Here is a 23,011-nt window from a genome sequence, read left to right as displayed (position 1 = left end):
GCTGCAATGTCCATCACCCCTCATGACAGGAAAAGGCACACACAACAAAAATCCTGATACATGTTTGTCCTAATGTGATATTGGACAAATGTAAAACAAATTGTCCCTGTGGGAGCAAGAACATTCTCAGGAAATATCATGATACAGTAACATAATTCTTGTGCAAAAATGGAAATTTTGGTGTGAGGGGAGGGCCTTCATTTGTTTTGGAAACAACTTGTCAATGCCCCAAATGGGTACCTGACACTGACACCAAACAAAACATCTGGGATTCACAAAAATCATTTGGAGCCATCTCCTGCAGATCATGGACATCCATGCAGAATTTAATGGGACTCTGCATGGTAAGTAGCTGCTGAGCATCTTGCTGTGTTTGAATGACAGAAAACCTGATTGACAGACGGGCTCATCAATCATCCAACATTATTGTTGGGGTCCGCCAATACTCAGCAAAAAAATCCTGGGGCCAGTTTCACCACATCTGCAATATGCAAGTTCAGACTTGCAACATGAGGTAATAAAGACTCACAAATGTATCTGCAATTTGCGAGTGACAATCATTTGTGAAACGAGGCACTGGCACCATTTGGGATCTGTGTGTAAGCAGTGCTTTCAAATCTCTTGTGTTCTATGAGTAACAACTACCAAGTATAAAGTATGTGTTTACAATGTTTTATCTTTTAACTTTTTATATATTCATGCACAACCAGAAATACACTATAAATCTATTATGCTTCTACTATTACTACCAATCTGCTATCGCTCCACACTCCTTCACAGTACACATTATACTTTTAAAGGATCAAGTCGAACCACCATATAAACCTCTTGGCATTTGGATCGAACAGCACATTTGTTATAACTAGGATATCAATAATCCTATACATATGCATTGTTATTGGCACATTTAAATGTATATATGAAAATATGTGTGAAGAAATACATTATATATCACTTTTGTCTACTGGCTGCTGTAAACTGAGCCACTGACTTGGTATTACAATGCCTACAGGAAGACACAAACTAAGTTCTTAAAGCACTATTTCTAATTTTACCCATCTTCACACTTGCTCTCTCTCAATAAGCACCTCCTACATGTAAAGATACAATTTGGGTGTTTTTGTGAATTCCAGCTTCATGCAGATGAAGAATCCAAAATGATCTCATATCATCAATAGTCTGTCATATCTATTTAACAGAAAGCAAATGCAGCCTGCTCACACCACCTACAGGGGAGAGTGAGCATTTTCACAACCCCAACAGGCCTGGAACTCCATTTTTACATCCTCAAGACACAAGCAGTTAGACACTTCTAAGTGCCATATATACCTTTGTATTCTGCTTTCAATAACATAAAATGGAGTTCCAATTGAAACATTTTCAAACCAATTTCTTTTATTTTATTTCAAAAATATCAAAGAAATAAATCAGTCTTAGAAATTCTTCACAACCCTGTCAGCATGACAAGTGCCCCCTTCACAGGTGAGAAACTCTGCACTGGAACTGTATTTTCATCAAGTTACCTGTTTCTGCCTCAACCACTAAAGCCCTGAACTACTGGGTTGGATAATTGTAGGGGAAAGGTCTGAAGTTACAGACACCAAAACCTGTGAACCTGTGTCTAAATCTAACCATCACTAACATATCCATAAACATGTCTGTTTCAAAATATATTTTCTTTCAGGGAGCCAAAATTATAAACACTGCCATTCTAAACCATCTACATTACTATTAGACCCCAAGGGTTTAATAAATCTCTCTAACCATATACTTTAACATTGCTATCTCTTAGACCAGATGTTAGGTAGGTACATTAGGTAAGTGTTATTATGTACATCACAGCAAATCCTAATGCCACCAAAAATATGCATTAGTTGTCCATTTTAGTAGATTGTGGGCTGAATTTCAAGCAATAACTGCTGGGCAGAAAAAACATGAGTACAGCAAAAATACAACAGAAATGATAGGGTCAAGTGAAAACACTAGTAATGATAATAATAATAATCCTGATAATGATTAGCAAAGATGTAAAAATGTATAGTTTTTGTCAATCAAAGGCCACCTTACATTATCGCACAGACTTGAAGATGTTGCATTTTCTGAGTCACATGTGGAGATAGAGGAGACAGGTTGAGAGTTAGAATGTTAGAATGCGATGTGTTTTTATAAAGGGTACTCTACTTCCACCTGCAATGAAAAGATGTGCATTAATGCTGCAATCCATTGTGCTATGAGGTCAGAAAAAAATGACCCCCGACATGGAAAAGTGTAATGGAATGGTCATTCAAGTTGGAAACTCGGGCAAGATCTATTCCGAGTTCACTGACAGAAACACACCTGACATCAAAGCAATATGGCAGTGCACACAGTGAACAGTAAGCAGCATTACCTTTTCATCAATTTTTGCTTTATGTAGAGTTTGTGTTGTGAAATGTGCTGTAAAAACTTTGTAGTTGCCATTTCCATTCAGTTGATTTGTGCTTGATGGAAGTCTTCATGAGCAGGCGGTACTAGCCTACTTCTCAAACCTCTTTTAAGTGTGCTAATCTGTTAAATCATCGGCTGGAGTGTTGGATTGGAATGAAACCCTGCATGTACATGGCCCTCCAAACATCAGTTTGCTGTGGGTGTCCATAATTTCTCGAGCAGATGGGCTGGGATGCATTTAGATTGGAAGTTGGGAATACTGACTCGAAACCATCGACTTCCGACTTGCTATGGATTTCAGCATAAGTCAGAGATTCTCAACCAGTGGGCGGTGGACCTCAGAGGGCCGTCTAGTTGGCAATGGTGGCAGTAATGCTGCCAAATGGTTAGATTAAATTTTTTTTTTTGTAATTTACAAAGCTAGTTATTTTTATATCTAAATGTGCTCAAGAATTCACATAAATAATAAACCAACAGTAAGCCAAAGCCAAAAGAATATTTCCTAGGGAAAAGGGACAGGCTTCAGGCACAACAGCAAGTCATTACAACATTAACAACTCAGTCAAAAGCCACTTTGAAAGCTAGCTATACAGTTGCTGCTCATGTAGCTCATGGCAAGAAACCCTTTATGATTACAGAGGAGCTTATTTTGCCTAGCGCTGTGGATATGTGCTGAGAGTTACTGGGGGAGGCAGCTGCAACAAAAATTCAGTCAATACTACTCTCCAATGACACCGTGAGTAGAAGAATTGTTGACATGAATGATGATATTGAATGCCAACTTGTGGAAAGAATGAAGGCAAGTCCATACTTTGCCATACAGCTGGACGAGTAGACTGATGGTACCGATGCCGCAAGATACTGCAGGAACAGCAATCTTCATGCAAAGAGCTTCCCACAAGAACAACGGCAGATAATGTAATGTGCTGCCTTGATGATTACTTACTTAGTACCAAAAAAGGTCTTGATTGTAAATACTGTACAGGTGTTTGCACAGACAGAGATGCATCAATGACAGGAATACATCGTGGTGTTAAACGGATCCAAGAGAGGGTACCAGACGCCAAGTAGACGCATAGTTTCTTACGTAGAGAAAGTCTAGAAACAAAGCAGATGTCACCAGAACTGCAGGAAGTCATAAACTTGACTGTGAAAATGGTTAACTATATTAAAGGACCAGTGAGTAAGATTTAGTGGCATCTAGTGGTGAGGTTGCAGATTGCAAGCAACTGAATACCCCTTCCCTCGCCCTTCTCTTCCAAGTGTGTAGAAGAACCAACGGTGGCTGCGAAACTTGTGAAAAATGCGAAAGGCCCTCTCTAGAGCCAGTGTTTGGTTTTTCTGTTCTGGGCTACTGTAGAAACATGGCGGTGCAACATGGCAGGCTCCATGGAAGAGGACCTGCTCCCTATGTAGATATAAAGGGTTCATTCTAAGGTAACGAAACACAATAATTCTTATTTTCATGGGATTATACACTGATACTTACTTATGAATATTATATTGCATTTCTGCCAAGTCTGTTCCACTAGATGGCACTAAATTCTACACACTGGACCTTAAAGAAAAATGCACTCAATTCAAGGTGTTTTGCTGCTCTGTGTGGAAGACTTGATGCAGATCAGCGCTTGTACGACAGTGAAGTAAGGTGGCTTTCAAGAAGATGTGTGCTTAATTACCTTTTTGAACTGAGAAAAGAAGTGCACACATTTCTGGAAGAGCAGCAATCTCCTCTTGCTAAGCATTACACTGATGGTAACTTTTTTGTGCAAAACTGGCCTACTTATCAGATATATTTGACCCGTTAAATCAACTCAATATATCAATGCAAGGCAGAAACAGCACAGTGTTTTTGGTTTCAAACAAAATTGAGGGTCTCAAGAAAAAACTTATTTTTGGAACGGAAGAGTCAAGGAAGGACGATTTGACATGTTTTCACTCCTAAGTCAAAGTTTTGAAGCCTCTCCTCATGTCAACATATCCAGTGCTATAACCCAGCATTTGACTCAGTTGTCACAAAAGTTTGCAGACTACTTCCCAGAGGACCCACGACATGGAAACCTTGGATTTTGAACCCTTTCTCTGTGGATCTTGCCTCAGAAGACATGGCTCTGTCCACTTTGTTGGAAAATGAAATGATGGAACTAGTGTTCCTGCTGTTGCTGCTGTTTGTTGTTGCTAGTCATGTATCTATTGTTATTGTTGTTGTTGTTGCCATTGTTGTTCTGCTCCTCTGTGTACCCCCCCCCCCCACCCCTTCTCTCTCTCTAAACCCAACCCGTCAAAGCAGATGGCCGCCCACCTAGAGCCGGGTTCTGCTTGAGGTTTCTTCCCGTTAAAGGGGAGTTTTTCCTTACCGCTGTTGCCAATGCTTGCTCATGGGGGAATTGTTGGGTCTCTGTAAATTAAATAGTATGGTCTATGTGAAAAGTGCCCTGAGATGACTTTTGTCGTGATTTGGCACTATATAAATAAAACTGAATTGAATTGAATTACTGTATCAGCAGACAGCAACCTGAAGCTTCAGCTCAAGTTGACCTTGCTTCATTCTGGATACTGGCTGCCAGTCAATATCCCTCTCTGTCAAAACAGGCAATCAAATTTCTGTTGCTTTTCACCACCGCCTATTTATGTGAGTCAGGGTTTTCCATTGTGACTGTCACAAAACCAATGGCAAGGAACAATCTGAAAGCAACTTTGAATGCTACTCTGTGTGTGAGCCTCTCACCCATCCCACCATGACTTGACCTCATTATTTCCTAGAAGCAAGTCCAAGTGTCTCACTGAGGATAAGCAGAATATTTATTTTGGTCATTACAGCTGACAAGTGGCATAAGACATATTTACAGCCCAGTTTATTTTTTCTCCTTTTTTTGTCATGTTATGTTTGTTTTTCTCATTTATTTAGGAAGGTGGTCCTTGGAAATTTTTCAACAATCACAAGTGAGCCTTAAGTTACAAAATGTTGAGAACTCTTGCATAAAGTATTATTAGATAAACTTAAGTTAACTAAACTATTTTCTATTTGTGGCAGTCATTTAAAAAAGATGCATACATACAGACACAACTTCCCAAGTTTGATATCTCTATCAAATGAAGGCAAATGACAAAAAAAGCTTAAAAATACACAACACTATACTTGCACACTTCTTAAACACATTTCTTCCGACATCTTATGTGTTTAATTGATTGTTCTTGAAAGACTATGAGATTCTGATTGTTGAAAGAATAATAAATTCTTATTACATTAGCTTGAGTAGACTAGCTCTAGTAGTGGTCCAACGCAAACAGTGGATGCAAGCAGGGTGCGGGCATCCACAAATAAGAGCCTGGGTCCACTTGTCTTGTGACTGTACATAAAAGATTTAAATGAAAACTGCTATTCCGATGTCTTGTTTTGTCCCATAAAGAAAGAGATCATGTTGAAAAAACAGTACGTTTACAAAAAGAAAATAAAAAACAATGGCTTCTGATAAATCACCTTGACACCTTGGAGAGACTGAAATCTTACTTTTTGTAACCTAATCTAGGAAATGACCTGACCTGTAAGTCATACAGATACAGAATTTGCTTTGCATTGTTATACTTCCTAGAGAAACACACCTAGTGATTTTGTTGTCCCCATCCTCCAGCACTACTATCAAACTGAACTGAACTTCCCTTATAGCTATGTTGTCATTCACCATGTACAGTATTGACTGTCAAAGTAATGCCTAACAAGAGGAAATATATATGTTTTTGTTTTGCAATATACAGTACCAATTGGACAGTATGTCAGTTTACAAATTCACTGCTCCTGTTGTAACTCTTTTAGTTTAGAGGACCACTACTGAAATATGGCTGCCAGCTTTTTTGTTTCTATCCTATTTTCTGCAGCTGCCACTATTGTCATCAACAAAAGTTGTTAATTCTAAAGATTCATATTCAAACAGTAACCTATAGTTCAGCAAACAAGAATGAACAAGACTGTTTCTGTTTTATATTATATATTTTTCCTGATTTTGTAAAAAATCAACTGCATTTTATACAACTGATGTCAACCTCAGAACTTGTGTGTGATCTTTTTGCCACTAGAGGGCAACCTTTCTACAAATGTTTTCCTTCCCTGCCTGCTAAATCTCAGTAATATGACAAATGTAAAAGAGGACCTCAACTAGGGGCAGATGGAGAGTGATGATTTCTGCTCCTTACTACATGCAGACATGTGAGTTAGATGATCTTTTACATGTCAGTGTAAATGTCCCTGTAAATGGTTTGGTACGGTTCTTTGCAGACTTGCAAACATGCAAACATCTGCGACCATGTCTGCTGTTGGACAATATTCAATAGTTATTTTACTATCACTGAGTGTAGGCTGAATTAAATGATACCTGATGTCGACATGTTTACATCTCTGACGATATACTAGGTTCTTTGACAGAGTAATTGCACCTTGGTTATTCTAAAGATTTTTACTGGTGCATATTAGCACTCACTATCCATCCCATTCAGTAACTGTACAAGATACAAATTTTCTTGTGGTTGCAGCCGGTGCCATATACTCTGCTTCACATGTAAATAAATCTACTGTTGGCTGCTTCTTGGATTTCCATGAAATAACAGGCCCATTTTTAGTTGTAAAGGGGTACCCTGTTGTGCTTCGTCTGTAATTTTGATCTGCTGCCCAATCAGCGTCACTATATGCTACAAGTTTGAGTTTTTCCTTTCTGTTCTTGCAACACAACTCCTGGTTTATTGTGCCCTCCAAGTACCTCAACACATGTCCGGCAGTTATGCAGTGTTGTTCCTTTGGCTCTGATGAGTATTGTGACAGCTTGCTGACAATCCAACTTAGATCAGGTCTTGTACATGTCATTACATACGTATGTCAAGCTGTCTACCACTTCACAATATCTTTTTGGATCAATAGGTTCACCATCACCATCAAAGTTTAGTTTCTGTTCACTTGTCTTACAGTCAAATACCTTCATCTTTGATGAAGATTAGACTTCCTCCCTGTCAAAATGTAGTGTGGAGTCTTTCCTACATGTCTGTAGTAGCACCTGTTGTGAATTAGTGCAGCAGTAATTACAGCATATCTCCATAACGTCTTTGGTTAGTTGCTCTCAAGTAGCTTACATCCTACCATTTCAAACAGTTTTCTCCAATTTCTCTCAGCAGTCCCATGTTGATGGGGTGAGTAGGTGCTGAATTCTCATGTCTTATGGCATTCTTACTAACCAATGACTGGAAGTCTTTTGCTGTGAATCTGTGCCATTATCTGACCTAATACACTTGATTTTCCCATAAGGGACTAAGTCAGTAATTAACTTTTCAGTGGCTTTGACAGTATCACTCTTTGCTTTCAGGAAGTACACAAACACTACCCTTGATAATCATCAGTAAATGCTTGAGTGTATCTAAACCCATCTTTTGCCTCTGGCTCTATAGGGCCAGCCAAATCAGTGTGTACAAGCTCAAGTGCTGCTTTTGCTCTTTCATCGGTCTCTCGGTTCCTATTCTGAGCAAAGTTCCCTTTTGTGCAGACTTCACAGTTTAGGCTAGACTCATCAATAAACCCTTGATGTTCATTCCCTCTGTTACATTCTTCAACTCTGACATATCATCATAATTACAGTGACCAAGAATTTCGTGCCACGTTTGAATATCATAACACCCATGACATCCATCATCATCTTCATCATTTACAGTATCTAGATAGTAAAGTCTATCGTACTCTTTGATGTCAAACTTGTGGATGAGCTGGTCACACTGTTGTCAAAAGTTGACTGAAGGCCCGTCGGCTGTTGCTGCTTTGATAGAGAAAATGTCCTGTGCATATAATCATATGTACAGTGCCTTTGTCAGTGTTGTATTCACCCGCTGACCCCCCCTGTCTTTCAGGCAGACCTTTGCATCACCTCTCCTCAATGCAACACCGTTCATTCTTGTTCCATCAGCCAACACCAGGAAGTGTTTTTCTGGCTGGAAGGTCTCACCAAGTTTCTTAAACTTCCCAATGTCTGTGATTGTATGTGACTTTACTCCCGTATCAACCATTAGCCCTCTCTTTTTCAATACACAAACCTTATTTTCAATGCAAATGTGTGGTCTTCAGTGTCAGTTGCTTGTTTCACATTGTCTCTCCTTTTTCGTCTGCAATTTGCCAGTGCATTCCTGTACCTTATGCACTTTCTGGCTGTAGCAGGTTATCTCTGAGCCCTCTATGGCTTAAATGATTCAGGCAAACCTTTCAGAATCATTGCAATCAACAGCCTGTCACTAAGAGTCTCTTCAGCATTTGTCAGTGCTGTAATTACTGTCTCTGCATGAATGATGTAGTCCCTAACGCTCTGGTTGGTGGCTTTCTGGAGAGATATTAGACTCTAATAACACATGGCTACCTGTGTAATGGTCCCTCAATATCTGCAAAGCTTTTCTCCCATTGTCCACTGCTTCTCTCATAATCAGGGAAGGACTTTTCTCATCCAAAACCTGTATCAATTCAGCACAGGCTTCTTCATTTTTCTTAGCATCCTCGTTCTCTTCCTCCTCCTCCTCATTAGGCTCTGGCTCATTCACTATGGTCCCCTTTAGCCCTGGCAACTGCAGATGGCCCAAAAACTTTGTCTCCCATAACTCGTACAGGGCAATTCAACTTTCCACATCCGTGGACAGCTGCAGACTTGCACGTGGACCATGGACACGCACGCCTTTCCATTCATACTTTTTTCAGAGGTCCACGGACACAGACACATTCCACATGTGCATGCTGTCAAACAGGGCTGCAGTGTGATAACTTTCCAGAGTTGTAAAGTCCAGTCTGTGAGTATTACACACCGCTGTGCTGTGTTTTTCTGATCAGCTTTTAAACACAATAATCTGTTACTCCAACTGGACTTTCTGGATCGTATTTCATTGTCTCACTGGCACTTTAAACCTTGTTTCACACGGGGCTGTTTTCAGTCTGAATGCAGCTGAGGACTTCCTATGTGCTGCTGAACAACAACAAAAAGTTGAAAAAAGAAAAGACAGCTTAATGAGAATAGGAATACAGTACAAACATACAGTAGATGAGACAGGCATTCCTGTTTGCTTTTCTAAAACATGCAGTAACAAATTTGGGCTGCACACGGACGTCCGCAGATCGGTATGGCCGGACCCCCCGAAAATTTATGTCACTAACGTGGGCCCTCATGGCCATGCAGAAGTGGAACATATGAACTGACCTCTTTTCATCTTCGCCGAAATATAATCGGTGTCATCGGCTTCCAAGTTCCCTCCTGGGCCCATAACCTGTTGGTGCTGTTATCATAAGGGTAGGAAAACTGGTTTAGTTACACATATTTCATGGAGGAATAATCACAAGTGCTCATCATCATCATCATCAGTGTTGCTTCAACCAGAAAGACGATTTCTTTATTTTTGCATGCTCATTTATACATCGGGTTATTTCAGGAAATAACTTTATGAAGGTCTCTGTACCGAAATGTTGCTCCCAATAAATGTCCTCTAATTGCAAGCACAGAAGACAGTTTGCAGGAGTTCTTTGTTCAGTTATTGTCGGCCTGTCTATCTGCAGGTATGCAAAAGTTCAGTGGAGCTCTACGGCACAGAGGAATAAGATATATCAGACCTTAGATTTTTTTTTCTTTTCATGGGATTTATTGACAACAAGAAAAATAGAGTATGATATGATCAGAAAATATCTAAATAGGCAAATTAATGCATTCTGAATTTAACTTACAGTCGCTACAAACAGCACTAACTGTGATGAACTACTGATAGAAGACTTGTTCTAAATCAATTAGTCCTTAAGATAAAAGAGAATATTTAATTTCAGATATCCCTCTGGGCTTAATTTAATGTAATAAGGTCAAAGTCAAATTTCTGTCTTTTAGAAAAAGAGCAAATCTATTATAATTACATCTATGGACTTGCAGCACATAGGGCATCCTTTTCCATTGAGAGAGAGCTTAATGGCCAGAGGCAGGAGAAGGTTATGACCTCCACAGGACTGACCTGAAGAGCAAAGCTACAGATATCAAGGGCCTCGTAATGACAAAACTCCTCTGTTTGATTGAACTTTTCTTTGTTCTTAAACAATTATACTCATTGTCAACCTCTTTGTGTGACACTGTCAGCTATCATGTATTTTTATTTAGATTGTTATGTTCTGGCAATCACATTCCGTCAAACCACTGACCTCTGACAACTGCTCAATCAATCTCCATCCCTGGGAGCAGATATTTCACACACATCTATATAGTGTTGTGAACTTATTAGACTCATTTAACCATAGTATTGCTGTGATGCTTTGTTACTACCTCTGTGGTCAGAGGGCACCACTTTAACTGCTGTGGGTTGTGTGGGAACTAGCCTACAGACAGTTAACCTTGACCACATGTTCCAACACTCCAAATGGACCCTTTAATGATAACCCAGCATAATGACTGACTAGTCTTTGGAAGGAATGTACTATGAACATACACTGCTGCTTTTTTGGATTTGTTTTTTAAGCTCAATGCACGTTTTTTTGTCATGTGCAGAAAATCGCTTACATTAACTTCAGCATGTGCCTGGCATGAAGTGATATATGGTTGAAGTGAACAGTTTAATGGCTGCCCACTGTCCTGCTCAATAAATACACTTCTTTTTCAGCCATCCCTTTACTTTGCAGTTCATATGATCCAACAGTAAATACTATCCTGTAAAAATGAGTGATTCATATCATGAGTCAAGTATTTAGGACAGGGGAGGAAGTGCGCTGACATTCCTATGCGGAGGAAACTGTTAGACATGTCATGACATCAGTACTGACAGATTTGCATGGTTTTGTTACAAGGTATAAATCACTAAGAAGAGAGGTTGTTCTGCTTATGGCTAAATTAGAGAGTGCAGGACTGTTACTGACCCAAACATTAAGTGTGCTGTTTTTCTCTACATGGCAACCAGCTTACTTTTATGACATGACTGAAACAAAAAGGCCTCATTAATCAATTGGCTACTATTACTATAAAGCTAACATGTGGACTCAAAACTAAAGCAGATATTTACATGACAATTAATATTGACTCAATTAATAGTCAAGAGGTCACTGAATGAATCAGTAAGCTGTTCAATTGTGTCTTTTTCTAGCAAATTGTATCCTGGTATGAATGAACTGCTTTGTGAAAAATGATGACAACAATGATTGGCCTTGACTTTCTTTATAAGCAGCCACATCTATTTACTTTTTTTCATAACATGTTCAGTGGTAAACCACTGAAACATCTTTAATGTTGTAGAATAAACCTCAACACACCTCTATGATTAATAGCCAACACTGTGACAGATATTTTGTGAATAACACTTTCGATGTGGAGCTGTGCTTGCTGAAATACCCGGGGCACTGTTTCAACCCGACAACTGAGGTTTTATAGCTGTCGTGCACACTGAAAGGAATTATAGCAGCCAACTATACGTAATAGCCAGTAATTTCAGACAGAGTGATTCACAATTGTTGTGTCAGTAGGCTTGCTGTTTTCATGCTTTGTTTTTAACATGTTGGATGAGATCTCAGACACTCTTACACCATGTCACCAAAACTTCAGAAGTGTGTTTCACTCAGGTATGTTTCTACAGTACATGCTGACAGACGATAACGACAGCTCATACTAAACCTGACTATACCTCAGGTCGAAGTTGTTTTTTTGTGCGCAAATGTTCAAATGATTCCTAAAGACTTGTCTCACTCTGTTTGTTCACCAAAGAGGAAAGTGTGACTCAGAGACGAAGGCTGAGCATCTCCTTCTCTTGTGGTTCTCTGATACAATTGGCCACGACAGGCAGCTCGGTGCTGACAGCATAGATCAGAAATGATAGATTGACAGGAATCTGCTGGGCAACTCACTGTCCTGCAGTGACACAAGCCAGAGTCCAGTGCACCGAAGAAAACCGTTGGGAGCCCCTGGATTTCTAAACGCCCCAGACAGCATTTTTGTAAGGAGAATTCACACACAAAAAAGAACTATTGATCATTATACTTTAAGTAGTATATTAGTATGTAATAATATACTATAAAGTAAGGTTTAACGTTTCTATTAATCTTATCAAGCAACACTATTTTGTACTGTTGCAATAAAAGAGTATGACGAATAGAATGACTGCCATAAAATGACCACAGATTGGCATTGCACAGTTGATAACAGATTTTTACAGACATTAACTGTTCCTAAGGGATTATGGTTTGACAAATAGCAGCAAAGAACCTTTTTTGGACTGGAGGCTTTTTATTGAGGTGAGAAAATTCCATGGCAGACACCAAAAACATGCATTAACATACCACTGCAAAGCCAAGGTTAGCGAACCCGGACCATACTCACTTATTACCCCTAACTACCCCTTTGGAAATATACATCTATAACGTTTGGCACACAGACCTCTAATAACAAACGGCTAACAACCAGTCATTATGGGGGCTTGAGCAGGAGATTTACAAATCTTAGGTTCAGCAGCGTTGGACAGGCTCCCCTTGCTTGAAAATGGTTATTCCATCAAGGGCAAGGCGAGCTGCGTGATAAAATCTTGTGATTTATTCCGGCGGCTGATAATTACTGGTGTCTTGTCACCTGTCAAAAATGAATGGACGGGGAGAGTCCGAGGCCGTAGTCTTCATGCTCTTTACACCACAGCAGTAAATCTGACATGTTTGTAAAGCCATAAATCACAGCTTGTGATAAAGCCTACACACTCCCTTGGAGCTGAGCGGTGTGGGCTGAACATTTCAAACTGTTTTATCTATAAAGGTATGCAGAAGATCAGCAGGGTTATTCAAAAGGTGTGGTAAGTACAGTGGTTTAAGTGGTTATTTTACAACATCACAGGAATGGACCATCAGTTAACACAAAACAAGAAAGACAAAAATTAGTGAAACGCTTAAATATCGTCATTGTGGTTCAACAGTTTGTGCACTATTAACCACTATAAGACTATTCACAGTGCTATACTGATTTAAAGTTTGCTCAAGTTGTTGTGCCACACAGTGATCTGAAGATTTGCACAGTATTTTTATATCTATTTAAGCAGAGAAGAAAATTCTATTTTTTATATGAAGTTATTGAAGTTTGTATACACCTTGTGTCACCAGGGCTTAAATTGTGTTGGTGAGAAATAATTGACTAAATGAAATGTGCGTCTTGCACAGCTCAACTGTCACATTAAGGTTTAAACTACAGCCTGTGGACATAATTACCATTCGAAATTGTAGTAATTGTGCAGATCTTGGTGGATTTGTCAGTGTGGGTTAGATTTGAATTCAGAAAACATGAGCACTGTGTGGAATGCAAGGTTGACTTATGATTGGCTCTGGGGGCCTGGTCAAGAAAAAAAAATCATTCTCTCCTTAATTAAAAATGCATGAGGTAGACCTTCAGTATAATAGAAAATATTGAGACAGATCTTGGAAATAATTAAAATATGTTCATTTTGCACTACTTTTGTAGCAATGCAAATTATGCCAAACCTCAGGGGTATCAAAACATCCGCAGTACTCTGCAATGACTATACATATATATAATATGTAAATAAAAACTTCAAAATGAGTGAATAATCCAAGTGAGCGCTGATCTCCCGGACACAACAGTAAAAAGGCTAGACTAAACATTCCCACCTCAAATCAATAGTTGTGCTTTTAGAGCTGAAACTGGGCTGTAATTGTTTAAAAGGTTGGCGTCTCAGAGACGCAACACATACAATAAAAAGAAGAGGGCAGGAAGGAAGCAATGCTTCTCAACGACCCCCAGTTCAGTGTCTGAGGGCCTACCCTTTAGTTACCTGACCCGTTGCACTTGGCCAGAAGCCTAGCTAAAGGTCAGTGCAATCACCTTTCACTGTCCACCGCAATATCTGACACATAGATCTTTCATGCGGATGCAGGTCTTTCTCTCTTTCCACTGTTCAATTTAACAAGAGCTGTAAATAAAACATAAGAATCTCTTTCTATTTTGTATCTAATAGGCATTTGTTTAAAAAATGACATGAAACTCATCACCTTACAGGATCAATCATTAAAACAATGTTTAAGCATTTTTGTATTGAAACAATCTCAATTTTATCCGTATGGAACCCCATCTTCACTTGCAAAAGATTATGAAAGTTCGATAGCCTAAGCCAGCAGCAATTGCAGGTTCTAATTGTAAAATATTTGCCCTTGTTTTTTCCCTCTCTTTGAAGTCTAGGGCTCGCTCTGCTCTTGTCCTCAGGTGCTGCCCAGGCCTGATTTATGGGGATGGGTTCCAGGGAAGCTCCTCTAAATTACATGGCCCTTAAACCTGAGCAGAGAGAGACAGAGAGAGGGAGAATCGCCACTCTAGAGACAACTAATTGCAAGGACAAATCTAACCTACGGTAGATAAGAAGGTTCCTCTCTTCCCAGACCTGAGAAAAGGGGAAACACGTATAACAGATTGGGCCCCTTGGATAAATGTGTCAATTTGCCATGAATGTCCCTGAGACTGACACTCATGGAACATCTCTTCATGGAAATCACATGTAACTAGATTCCGGGATTACAGAAGTGTTACAAAGTGAAAAACAGTCTGACTAATTCCTTTATAAAGGTGCAAAAAGAAATGTAAAGTTAATTGCTATTTTTAAAAAATGAGTGTTTTGCTTATGTTTTACACTGACGTGAAGTGTTGAAACTCTTCTGTGAGATCCTGTAAGTGATGTGAGGGAGAGTCAGAGTAGGAGGAGGAGGTGACAGTGCCATTTGCCTGGAGGGTGCCCATAAACCTGGAGAGGGAGAGAGAGTGCATCATTCCTCACAGGTGACTGTACCATGTGACTTCCAGAGCTTTAAAAAGCAGGCCAACCTGTCTTGTTGAGGTACAAGTAATCACAAGGCAGAGGAGGAGTTGGAGGAGGAGAATACCTGGGCTGTCGGCACAGCAGCAAATACCGACAGCCCCACAAATCAAGCCGAGGAGCACTCAAGGAGTGTGTCCAGTAGCTGAAGCAGCCTGCAAACACAGCACACTGTGCAGATCTTCACAACAACTACAATACAAGTACGAAGATTTTACTCTGAATTGTCTAGTGTCCACGTTATTGATACAATGAGTTGTAGCAGTGTTGCAGAATCAGAGTTCTCTGAGGAAGAGCTGGAGCTTGGCACGCTGGACCAAGGTGAGGATGAGGGAAGTCCCAAGCCTTCTTTCCAAGACAGTGAGAGCTCAACCAGCAGCCCAAGTGACCCAGAGGAAGGCCAGACCAAAAAGCGCAATCGACCCGTCCGCTCCAAAGCTCGACGGATGGCTGCCAACGTCCGTGAGCGAAAACGCATTATGGACTACAACCAGGCCTTTAATGCCCTACGAGTTGCTCTGAACCATGACCTCAGTGGCAAACGGCTCTCCAAGATTGCCACACTACAGAGGGCCATCAACCGCATCTCTGCTCTTTCAGTATTCCTGAGCACGAACCCCCCCAGCAAGCCCTGCACCCACCGGGAATGCAACAGGTCATCTGCAGGACCGGCTGCGATGGGAGCATCTCGACTTGAGCAGACCAGGGTGACGGTTCCTCGTCTGGAGCATCAGAGTTACGTCCCCTGGCATGCGTCCATCTCTCACCAGATGCAGCCACAACAAGGGCCCCACGTGCACAGGCTGTCCTCAGAACCACACGTCTACATGGATAACAGTGTGTCGTCATGTCCCCCATCACCACACTACCCTTGTTATCCCACTGAGGGACATCTTTATGCCTCACATGGACACTGCGGCAGCCCCCATGACCACCCGCCAAGTCCTCTCCGATACCCTCAGGTGGGTGAGGGGTTGGGGTACCAGCCAGGGATGTGGGCCTCCTGCACTCAGGGATACATGGACACTTTTGTGGAGCCGTCTCCAGCTTTGGGGCTCCCTTGGCAGGTGAGCTACTTGCAGGAGCCAGAGCACAGCCTCCCTCTGTGCTCTGACATACTGTAACAGGCTATGTCCACCACTGTGAGCCCTGAAGACTGCTGATAACACCACTGGACTGTTGAGTGATCTCAGGGAGAAAACCGATGTGAGGTTTTTGTGTTTCTGCTGTTGCAATAAACTCAGTATTACAGTAACACACTCTAATTGTAGAGCAGTCATCTAAATGTAATTGACAGATGTAAATAAAAGTACAATGGCAATCCAAACTGCAGAATGTTGTACATATTTTGATCTTGCATTTCAAAATATTACATCTAATGAATGTTTCACCGTCTGCTGTAGATAATTCACCCACAGAATTGTGTTCTAGTCATTTAATTGTCATCTTCTTGACTTCAGCAAAAGCTGAATTACTGAAAATGATGTGACATTACTAAATGTGTGATGTTAAACGGAGCTGAGTAAGCCCATAAAGAACAATAAGTAGACTAGTCAACACAGGCTACATAGCTTACATATGTGCTATACTATTATGTAACTTGTTCCTACAGTATGTTCGCTTTCGAAGTGGAAAGTGCAGCTTAATGAAATGTGACCCAAAATTCAACATTTGTTATGTCATGTATTTATTCTCTGTTCTGTATAAAAAGACATGGCTGTTTGTAAAGTTGTAAAAAGTCTGTACATCATTTTCTAATCTTCAAAATTAAATGTTAAAATTATATTTTAACAGATTCCTGTTATGTTTCCTTTCATGACAAAAATGTTCACTAATTTATTTGGTTTTCAGGACCTTCACACGGCATTAACACAACACTTTGCTTTTCAAATGCATGTGCCTGAGTGTCTGTGCATGCATGTCCATGTGTGCATGCAGGTCTGTGGGTGTGTGTGTGTGTGTGTGTTTGATTATAGCCTAAGGTCGGTAGCCTCTACCATTCTTAGTCTGAGATGACAGAGGTCCTTCACTCAGTTGAAAAATGTCCTCACAAGTCCATTCTTGTCATTTTTCAAGGAGAAGAAAAGTCAAGGTGTTATTTACACAGCAAAATAAAAGCATGGGCCGGCAGGGAGAAGAACAACACTGACAGTGTTTTTGCTATGTGAGGCTAAAAATCAATAAGCAACGCAGGCGTATGAAAAGTGCATGCACTGGATCTTGCAAAATACATATTTGCTATTCTTGGCTTTTTGCTTTCTGCACAGAAGTACGTTTCAGTTAAAACTAATGCTCTACAACAACAGTGAGTGAGATCATTACGGGTGATAGGTCAGCTGGTCTTTGTGCAGATTGAGAAAAATAAATTCTAACCGCAACTTTTCCTCCTGGCCCTCCTCCTGGCCCTACCAGCTCATGTTAGTCAACAACAGCTTTCCCTCCCCTGCTGAGCAGCATGTCATGGAAAACAGCTTTAATATTAGACTATAGGATGGAGCCCACCGACAGATTTATGTGGGCTCAGGAAGGAAGACTGTGCCCCGTCATCAGCGCGGTGAAATCCCCTGTCGGGCTGCACTGGCCCGCAGGTGGAATAGGGTGTGTGAGAGTTTTTTGAACATCCTGGAGGTCTCCCAACAAGAGCCTGGAGACGCTGCTGAAAAGAGTTGGCCTGGGGAGAACTACTGCAGGCTTTGTGAAGAAATAAATGGTGTGGTACAACAACAATTAACAGACAGGAAGGAAAGGGAATACGGACAAAGAGATGAATGGAGAGGAGGAGTGAAATAATAGGAAGAGGAGGTTATGGTGGTGAGAAAAAGGAGGAGAGTGACTACACTTTGAGCCCGTCGTTCAGCTTCTTCACAGACGTGAATCACTGGAAAACCTTGACTCACCAGTGAGAGACAAGTGCGGCTGACAGCACTCAGTGACGGCATGTCTCTTTCTCCTCCCTTTTTGGCACAAAAGCAGATCTTCACTACTGTGCCAGTTTATCTACTCATCTGGGTCATCTGGGTAGACTCCAGAGTGAAAGTAGGCTGATAGTACCAAGCAATTCTACTGAGACTGCATTATTTTGTACTTTTTATCGCCAGTTTATTTTAAAGAGAGAAACTCACAACTTCCACATCAGGTAAATAGGAGTTTGTTTCCTAAAAAACATTTTTGCAGTATTTCACTCTTAACTTCTGGATTTGAAAAAAAAAACAAGAAAAAGACACAAAAAACATTTGAACTATATATCAAAATAAAGTAATTTTATCTCAGTTTAGATTTGTGATCAAAAAGAGACGCTATTACACATTTACAGTGGATGTTACATAAGAAATGTCAGTTTAATCAAAACTGTTGCACTGAAAATTCATCTGTACTTATGGGTCCAGAAATCTTGTGAGAATTTGCTGCTTTTTGTTATCTAATATGATAATAAACTGAATAACTTTCTGGTTTTGAACTGTTGGTCAGATGCAACAAGACATCACCTTGGGCTCTGGGGAACTGTGAGGGCATTTTTCACAACTTTCTGACATTTTGTAGACAAAATGATTACTCAATTAACAGATTAATTGACACTGAAAATAGTAAAAATAAAAATAGTTGGCGCCCTCCTGTGAAATGCATTACCAGTATCTGTGTCTATTTACCAAAATCAGTTTGTGAGTAAGTATTTGGTCATGAGAGATTATCCAACTCAGAGTGAAAATCCCACAACTTTGTTGTTGCATCTCTGTGCAGAAAGTGTTTTTACAAGGTCTACTTTTTCACGTTGAATTGTGACTCACCTGAGGATTTACCTCACTTCTCGACATGGAGCCTGTCAGTGATGCATCTTTTTTTCAGACTGTTCCGCCTCCTTGACACCCTCGGCTGCCAGGCTGATGGAAAAGAAAACAAGCAAACATGAGAGAAATGATGCCAAGACACGAGGGTGTGTTTGCGTGATATATGGGAATGAGTCAGCCTTCAGAGTGAAGATGCATGTTGATGCTCTACATACAATGCAAACCCCTAGTTCCACAAGCACACACACGCACACACACGCACAAACACACACACACACACACTATGCTGCTATGACATCACTGGTGAACGTGAAGGAAGTGAAGGTGCCAGAAGACATGGTGACAGACTTAGTTTGTTCCCATGACATGTACAAACAAAATACATTATGCCTGAATCATTACTTACTGTCTGAGACACACAACTGTCGCAGGACATTAAATCTTTTTACACATATCTGTTAAGTCACCCCATGATGTTTATTTTGAAAAACTAAGCTTACTTTAAAGAATATTTCCAAATTGAACTGAATTACAACAGTATGTATTGGGCAAATAAATACATCAGTATGTCTATCTATCTAACTTACGGTCCGAAGAGGGAAAGGTTATTTAAAAGGATGTTTTCAATGTCAACATATATCACAATATGGCAAGTGTACTGTATGCAGAATCACACATTAAAGTTAGTCACATTTAAATAAAAGGTGTCCAGATACTCAACAACATCAGGCTAAACATTTAAATATTCACAGATAAGGGTTTACAAGCTGCAGTATCTTAGTGTCTTTGATTGTTTGACACACTGTTGCATTAGTCATAGCCTCATATTTTCTTGGAGGTTTTGTTTTTTACACTGAATTCAACTTTTATTTCACTATTTGTCTGATTTGTACCATTGCTAATAAGGAAAATCCTCACCCCACTCATTCATGAAATGTTATCTCTGCCGTTTTCTTAAGAAAATGAGACAAGATGCAGCTTGTTTTATGGATCTGTTTGGATCCACAGAGCAGTAAGCAGTTTCAGTACTGAACACTAGATGGAGGCAGGACAATGGAGCTCTGCTATATGTTCAGCTAGTGAAGAAATCAAGGGCCTGCGCTCCACAGACATTCAGTTAAAAAAACACTGGTGGCAGGAAAAACTCTGTGTTATTTAGGATGCAATATCTGAGATGTAACAGCTCAGGTTTTTCAAGAGTGTATTTGATGATACAATACCATCTGTGGGCAGGTGAAAACAATGCAGCCTATTATTCAGTTTATCTTGTTTTGTTTTGAGTTTTCTTATCCCCATGGTGGCAAGGTATATCCTTTCTTTGAATTAGGAAGACATTTTCAGGGAAAACACAATTCCCCTGTCACAAACCGAAAACTCTTTGGTTTGGTTTTCCTGTGGGAGCTGGTCTACAAGAACATATGATCTCGGATGAGGTGAAATGAAATGTGTGTACAAATCCAGGGGGAAAAAAACTATGTTGTAGGTTCCATTAAAAGTGAAATGTATAGTATTTCATCAAGGAAAATAACACTATAACACTAATGTATTACCAATGTTTTAATAACCATACAGACCTATGCATAATTCACTGTTGACATAGAAACATTAAGAGCTTGTTTGAACTACCATTAGCTCTGAAACCCCTCTGATGCCACATCACCACTGTGGACCAAACTGATTCTTGAGTGAATATAAAGTTTGTTTTCAGTTGGTTTGTTTTGTCTAGCCTCTTGCTAATAGTTCTACTGCTTAAAGGCTGCGTGTCTGATTTACTGAAGGGGACTACAGAGTTTGTTTAGTTGCAACTCCAGCAGCCCATTGCTCCAGGGCTGCCTTACAGCTTCTGTGCTGAATGCTACTGATGCTCAAATTTGTGAAGCTGAACTCAATAAGCATCTTCCATGCATACTGACCAGGGCAGCCTGACCATCAGGAGAACTAGGTTTCCCCGTGGGCCGATACACAAATTGGGCTGATGCAGTGAAAATAAAAACAGAGAGAGGGAGAGAGGGAGAGAGAGATATGGTAATCAGCCTAGTCAAGTGGGCTGCCTGGCAGAATGTTGTTCTCGGTGGCTCACAGCTGGGTCATCTCCTTAACTAAGAGTGTTTTCAAATCTGCATTGTTTAGTCTAGTTGAATTGGACTCTGGTCTTTTTTTGTCCTAGCTTGATTAATTTGGGCAGATCTGAACACAGCAATTGTACTCAGGTGTGGACCAAAACATCCGCACTGACATCGTTTAGAGGAAGTTGTCTCGGTCCAGTCAAAAAAATACTCTGGAGCTGTCAGTTTGTGGTGGGAATGTGATCCATCCCCATTCTGCCCCCATTACAAGTCTTACTCTGAAAGTTTGAGCTATAATGACTCACGTAGCCAGGTGTGCTTTGCATGCTGGGATGTTAATGATTGAATTCAACAGTTGTTAGCACAACTAGCCAGAGAATGAATCAAGGTCCGCCATAGACTAACCACAAAATATGTTTCCTTCTTGATATCTGGGTAGTGGACCCTCTTCAGGACCTTCTTCCTGTGTTTATGTTCTTGCTCCTGCCCCAGACACAACTGACCAATGAGCAGGCTTTTAGTGATGCATGTTGGTTCACTTTAACTTTTTCTGTATGAAAAGAAAACAAACCAAGGGGAAACACAAACAAACGTAATTGCACCAGCATTAGCTAGTAGCTAATTTACATCTGTTGTCCCTGGGCAGGTAGACAAAAAACAACCACAGATCAACAATTACACTACATAAAACAACACAATACAACTCATCCAATGATTAAAACCATAGCAAATGAAGTATATGTTTAAAAACACCCTTATTCTCTGTCTTCTTCCCCAGCCATTCACTTTCAATTACATGGGTCCCTGCGGCTTCACCCACCCACTTTCCATCTCTGTATAAGCATGCTAGCAGTGAACTGGTTCTGATTGTCTAACATGAACAAATCTTACAAAAAAAAAAAACTGGGAAAACAATTTAAAACACAAGCATTCAAAATAGCTAGTTAACACATTTAGTGCTGCTGGTGGCATCAACAGTAGCTACACTCACTTGAAAGAGAGGAGGAGCAGAGCAGCAGAGTGGATTCAGGATTATAGCCCCCAGTGAAAACACCAGTCACAAGTCTGCAACATTATTTAGCTCATTTCTGCTTTGGTTTAATCACAGATAATAATTATTTTACTAAAGTTGTTTATTAACCAAAGTATTTTTGTCTGTGTGATTAACTGAGATCTCATAAGAGGGATTCAATAAAAGGAAGAAAAGCAACTAAAACTTATTCTGTTGATTCTATGCTGTCCGGTTTGAATTCTAATCTTACACTAATACTTGTAGAGAGTGGAACATGAAAAATACACATACCAACGCAATGTAATGCATGGTGTCTATCTCATGTTTGGGAGAGAGAGACAGCATGTTAGGTACAGTAAGAAGCCCTCCTGCACAGCATCTGCATGGCATGCAAACATGAAATAAGATATGGTGGTGGTGATCATAGAGGTTACGCACTTTTATCTATGTGGAGTTTACACGCTGCTTTTTGGGGTGGGTCTCCTCTGAGGATCTCCCCATAATCTAAAGACATGCCAGCCAGATATTTTGGAGAATCTTATTTGCCTGTAGGTATAAATATGAGGGTGAGTGACCGTCTAATCTGTGACCACACTAACATGCGCAGAGAACTCACCTCACATAACCCAGTTACTGAGCAAATGTGTACTCCAGTTATAAGAAATCTGTTCTACTTCAAAGTTGCTCTGAAATAGAAGAAGAGAAGAGAAAAGAAGAGGGCAGGATTACCTCTTATTTCTATCCCACTGTGTTGGATTTTATGTGGTACAATTAAAAAGAAGCTGTTGCTGGGCTTTTAAGGTTCAAATGAACGATTACAGTGACTATGATGTGAACTTTTGATGTAAAATTCACCTCTATATCTCCAGTATTTGTCCAGCATGCATGTTTAAGAT

At 40.2% G+C, this 23,011-nt stretch overlaps 1 protein-coding gene and 1 long non-coding RNA gene across 3 annotated transcripts in view; one reads left to right on the top strand and one right to left on the bottom strand.

The window, feature by feature from the left end:
• Positions 1-7,045: 7,045 nt before the first annotated feature.
• The window catches only part of LOC121909871, a 34,025-nt gene continuing 18,059 nt past the window's right edge, over positions 7,046-23,011 (bottom strand). For both annotated transcript variants that reach the window (XR_006099542.1, XR_006099543.1), the window contains 3 exons: positions 19,038-19,130; positions 9,636-9,711; positions 7,046-9,404 (listed from right to left, as the gene is read on the bottom strand). This is a non-coding gene — a long non-coding RNA (uncharacterized LOC121909871). The remainder of the gene's footprint in view (positions 9,405-9,635; positions 9,712-19,037; positions 19,131-23,011) is intronic.
• Positions 9,718-17,047, top strand: bhlha9 (basic helix-loop-helix family, member a9). The gene has a single exon (XM_042430676.1). It carries the CDS (start codon positions 15,504-15,506, stop codon positions 16,374-16,376), a length of 873 nt encoding a protein of 290 aa, XP_042286610.1. The 5' UTR covers positions 9,718-15,503; the 3' UTR covers positions 16,377-17,047.

Source organism: Thunnus maccoyii, chromosome 13, assembly GCF_910596095.1.
Source record: "Thunnus maccoyii chromosome 13, fThuMac1.1, whole genome shotgun sequence".
Classification (NCBI taxonomy): domain Eukaryota; kingdom Metazoa; phylum Chordata; class Actinopteri; order Scombriformes; family Scombridae; genus Thunnus; species Thunnus maccoyii.
This window is presented reverse-complemented; position numbering and strand designations above follow the sequence as displayed.

Excerpts from the sequence above, each read along its gene's own strand:
- bhlha9 (XM_042430676.1), top strand. The coding sequence starts at position 15,504 with ATGAGTTGTAGCAGTGTTGCAGAATCAGAGTTCTCTGAGGAAGAGCTG.